General features: G+C 34.3%; 1 protein-coding gene across 1 annotated transcript; it reads right to left on the bottom strand.

The window, feature by feature from the left end:
- Window positions 1–827: 827 nt before the first annotated feature.
- LOC136816388 (uncharacterized protein KIAA1958-like) lies at window positions 828–1,769 on the bottom strand. The gene has a single exon (XM_067072716.1). It carries the CDS (start codon window positions 1,767–1,769, stop codon window positions 828–830), a length of 942 nt encoding a protein of 313 aa, XP_066928817.1.
- Between the last annotated feature and the right edge of the window lie 3,495 nt (window positions 1,770–5,264).

Genomic DNA, 5,264 nt, shown 5'->3' with positions numbered 1-5,264 from the left:
ATAGTAATGATATGACATTGAGGGAAATTAGGGATTAATACCCCGAGTTTCATTTTGAAATACTTTGAAATAGCACGAACGAAGTGAGGGCTATTTCAAAGTATTTCAAATGATACGAGGGGTATTAATCCTAATTTCACGAAATGCCATATCATTCCTGGTTAATTATATGACTGATTTTATTATTTTTCATAGGGTTTATCCGAAATTGAGGCATAGAGAATTTCACCAAATAAATTATGCGAGTTTTTATCAAGCGTTTATCCGAAATATAGATCAAAAATAAATTTGAGCTAATGCAATTTAATTGTGTAAGGATCCATCCGAAATGACTCCAGAACTAAACAGAAAATTTATATCGTTATGTATTGCTTTAAAACTGTCTTTAGAACACAAATTATTTCATCATAACATTTTTAAATTGAAACAGATATATATCTTATAAATATATTGCCAAATAATAAACTACAATTATATATTTTCCAAACATTCAAACTTTAAATAATTTTTATTGCGAAGAAGATCCATAAAAATTATATTTTCGTTTCCTTTGACTTTGCTGTATAGAGTAGTTTATTGTTACCGAACAGTTATTGAATACATTGCCAGAATTAGATGGGTTGGGGATTGACGGGGTAACGAGGGCAGCAGTTGTGATTGGATAGGGTCTTCGTTATTTGAACAAGTGCTTGAAACGGCAAGTGCGTTCGACATTTTCTGAAATTCTCTTTGGTCACCTGGATCATAGCTAGAGAGTCCTTTCGTGGATGTATGCCCAGTGACTTTAATAATAGATGACTCAGGAATTCCTGCAGCTTTCAATTTCTTTACAAGTATTTTCCGCCACTATGGTTGGTGAGATTCTTTTCTGATTGCTCTAAACTTGTATCTTTGATGATCGATTTCATGAAGCCTGCAATTTTATTTCTGCCTAGTGGTGCTTGCTTATACCATTGTCCAGAGTCTCTGTAATCATCTTTCGGTGATAAATAAAATCGTCCAGTAGTTTTCAAAGCAGCTGGTCTTTTGGACACGTACTTTTCAAACAAGGTAACAGGGCATCGTGACCTGTCTGATGGAAATTCGAACATTTTTGGGTTGGTTACACGTTTATTCGGACGAAGTCCTCCTTGACGTGTTTTCGTGGGATTTTCTAAAAACTCAATGTAAACGGCTCCAGTGGATTCATCGGTCTTTCTGACAAAATTTTCTATTGTCATGGTAGAATGTTCCTGTTGTCCTCTCTGACCAAAATGTTGGACATTCAAAAACCACATGGTATGGACAAGTGACGAAGGAGAAGAATCACCAAGTTTACCAGCTTCCCATAACATTTTCTCTTCCTCAATAGTCATAGGTTCACTTTTGTTTGGCTTTTTACCTTTCCCTTGTTCTCTTAAAGCTTTGGCTTTACCTTCCAAAACACGTCTACTGTTTACGAATTCAAGATCTGACATGATCGACTTTGGATAGATTTGTTCAACTAAATGACGATGCAAAGCTGCCTGCATTACTCTGAGTGAGTCTGGTTCGTATTCGGTGCCATCTTTCTTTCGAATCTCGGCATAAAACCTTTCCAACACATTGTTCAAATTATATGGTTCGTATTCATTTATGCTCTCATTAAGTCCATGAAATTTTGCCCAATTTTTGAACGCGTTTAACCAAGTGTTCGTGCTTTTATTTGTATTTTGGTTTTTGGAGTTTTGCCATAGAGAAAGAATGACATCATCGTCCAGTAGCTCAAATCTTTCGTTTTCATCCTGCATTTTTCTTGTAATTTTCTTCTTACAACGACAACCGCATCAAAATTGTGTTTGTTTATACAAATTCGTTCACCTCTGAGATCGAATGTTGCTAAAATTAAGTCGAATGTTTTGGAAATTCGAACACTTGTACGGCGCATGAAATCATGTTGGGAGAAAATAGTTTTGATCAAAATCATTTCTTCTAAAAATGAAGCATAAAACCTAAATTTCTCCTGAATGGTGCGTCACAGTTTTTGTAAGGAGAAAATAAGTATTCATCGTGTAAACTACGTCTTTTTTGTGGCGCGGGACAAATGAAGCAACGGGGTATTACAAAATCAAGCGGGGTATTACGAAATAATACCCCGCTGAAGGATAAGGGCACGCAACCTAAATAAAATCAGTCATATAATTATAAGTATTATTAATGCTCTAAGGGGAGCGGGTTAAAATTTTTTCAAGGTTTTGAATTACCGCAATCCCATCCATTTTTTCTATTTTTTTCAGATTTGTTTTTAATTTTTCTGATTTTGTATTTATTCATTTATTATCTATTTATTTTTTTATTTTTTTACTTTTGTATTCGTTACTGATTTTTTTTCAATCACCATTTTCTTTATTTTTTTATTTTTAAAATTTTATTTTAATTTTTTAATTTGATTTTTGATCTGATTTTTATTTGTTTTTGATTATTTTTAAAAGTGGGTACGGAATAGTGATTTACACTGGCGTTTACCGCTTTATTTTGGAAACGGGACGCAGACAACTGCTCTCAAAAGTAATAGAATCACTCCAAAATCGTTAAGTAAGACTATGGTTTGCTCGATAAAAAAGATTTCACTCTAGCGCCCCCTTTTTGTGTGTAAATTTGATTTTTTGTACCAATTAAAGTCAAGTTCAACTCCCAAGTAGACGATGCAGACCTCTTCTTTCAACAAATTTTGTTGCACGGTTAGGCTAAATCCTGTAATCTAAATTTCCCAGATATCAAAAAATGTTCTGATCTTCAGATCAGATTTAAAGCATATAGGAAGAAGATCTCAATGTCTGGTGACAGATAAAAAGCCATTAAATGGATTTGCAGTTGGCTGCTTGAAAAAATCTGACAAAGATTCTGCTAATTCTTTTGATATATTACGACCGCGAAGGCAAACATACGTTTGTAAGGTTATGCGGTAACCAGAAAGTCTATTTAATAGAATCCTAAATTACTGAAAAAAGTGATCGGTCGATCGGTCACTCGGCCGAAAGTTGATCGGGTCCTTTTTTTAAATGATCAAATATTTTTCAGGAAATGTCGGGTACATTAGTCATTCCATTACTTTTTGAGAATTTAAAAAGTGAGAATGAAACTGATAAACGGTGGCTTTTATTTAACGAGCACTAACTAGCGTAGGAGGATCAGACGCTGGTATAATATATATACAGTAGAACCTCCTATTAGCGGACACTCTAAAAGGCGGACACCTCTGATTAGAGGACAAAATATTTTTCCCCGGCCATTTCCTAGTCAAATCCTTATAAAAAAGTCTCCAAAAGGCGGACACTCAATTAGCGGATACCTCCATTTAGCGAACAAAAATTTAGCTAGTAATGAGTGATTTTAAACCATTTATTTCAAGCATTTCTTTGTTGTTTTTTTCCAAATTTTGTTTACAAAGATTCAGTTTTCCTTTTACCCAGTTGACAAGCTTCGAAGCTTTCCTGGGCCAGTAAAATAGTAAATGACTGACACTTCAAGTCCAAACAGACTTGAGGTTGTTAGAATTAGCAACAAAAAATAATTAAGCATTTTTTAGATAATGGAAGTAATTACAGCTCTCCAAGCTCTTTCCCAACCCTGAAGTTGACTTTGTTATTTTTAGTATTTTTAGACTTTTTTTGAATGATTGAAAAAAGTAGTTTATTTTGTTTGAACAACTTTTCTCGACTCTTTTCATGCTCCTTAGGGAAATGCCTAAAACCATAATTTCATGTTTGCGACCCCCTAGTAGGTAGTACGGTTTAATTTCTAACGGACGCCTCTAATTAGCGGACACTAATCCGATTCCCCGATGATGTCCGCTAATTGCAGGTTCCACTGTAATATGTCAGCGAATTTTTACTCGGTATTAATCAAAATATTGAAAAAGTTTAAAAATAGAAAAATGCCGAAATTTTAGTGATATATGCCCCCTCGATTTATGGTCCTCCTGATATACACATTAATGAACAACATTAAACATTATCATTTCCTTAATTAAGAAATCATCAACAGATTATTGCATGTTAAATTTTATCAAATTTTCATTTTATTTTCATCATATATAAACTCAAAATATATTTACACAAAAAAGTATAAATAAAAAATATATTATGCACAAAAAGAACGAATAAAAGCTTTCATTCGAGGACAAAAGGCCGAAGAGGACGAGAAATAACCCATCAAGAAAAATATCGAGCAAGCACCGGAATCTTTTTTTTGTTTTCGTATTATTTACTCAAAGAAAAACTTTGTTGTTTAAAAATAAGCATGGCGGACAAAAGATTAATCAGCGAGGAAGAAAAGGAGAAAATCATTTCATTGAAATTGAATGACAATTGAGCTCTTTTTAAATATCCTCTGAATCACGCGAAATTTATAATTATACCTTTTTCAAAAGAACAACTAAAAGGAGTTTTTTTAAATTTCAAAGAAATGTTATAAAAAAATATAAACGATTTAAAAATTGCTATAGAAATCCTAGATTCAAAAAACGTGTCCATTTTGAAATGTTCTCACCATTTAATGTCTTTTTCTCGATACCACAATTCGAATCGTATCCCCATCGTCAAGGTCAAGGACCAATTTTTCCTGGTTGTTCAATTTGAGCTTTTCCCCGTAACGGTCATATCCCCAAACGTGCACGTCCCGATTATTCAAATCACTTCGTACCACACATTTGGTCTTGATCGATGTTTTTGCAGCCAATCGTTTCCGTTTTACAGTGATCTTACCTGCGTCACTCTCTTCGATTTTAGAGGCTTTGATGGTTACTTCGCATTCTCCATCGGTTTCGATTCTGATCTCAAGCTTCCCGATGGTTGGTAATGCTGGTTGTAGGTAATCTTCAATTGCTTGCTCAATTGTCTCTAAAAAGTAAAAAATGAGAATTTTAAGCTTACGTCAAATATGTGAAACAGTCAAAGAAAAATATATCCCCGAGGGGGGGTAGCCTGGGAATCCATGCTATGATTTCTTCTTTGATAAACTGATGGCGAAATGTATAGCATGGTATGGGTTGAGAGTTTGAATTTCTCAGATCCTAATAACGGTTGAAAACATAGCCAATCAAATTTTGTTATTCTTTTACTGGTCACACTTTCTTAGAGAAAGCGCACTTTCGAAATTGGTTTTTTATTTTAGTACGTGAGGCGCTAAATTCGAATTTCCCACCGTAAAAAATGTGAGTCCAATATTGGACTCACAGCTCGAACCCGTCTTGTGTACATCAAATTATAAAAAAAACAGAGGGTCTCGTCTAGAGGGGGGGGGGG

The sequence above is a fragment of the Clytia hemisphaerica genome, unplaced genomic scaffold, assembly GCF_902728285.1.
Source record: "Clytia hemisphaerica strain Z4C2 unplaced genomic scaffold, Clytia hemisphaerica genome assembly, whole genome shotgun sequence".
Lineage (NCBI taxonomy): Eukaryota > Metazoa > Cnidaria > Hydrozoa > Leptothecata > Clytiidae > Clytia > Clytia hemisphaerica.
Note: the sequence above shows the minus strand (reverse complement) of the source record. Positions and strands in the feature narration are given on the sequence as shown.

What these genes read in the sequence shown, in the direction of transcription:
- LOC136816388 (XM_067072716.1), bottom strand. Translation starts at nt 1,769, where the DNA reads ATGCAGGATGAAAACGAAAGATTTGAGCTACTGGACGATGATGTCATT.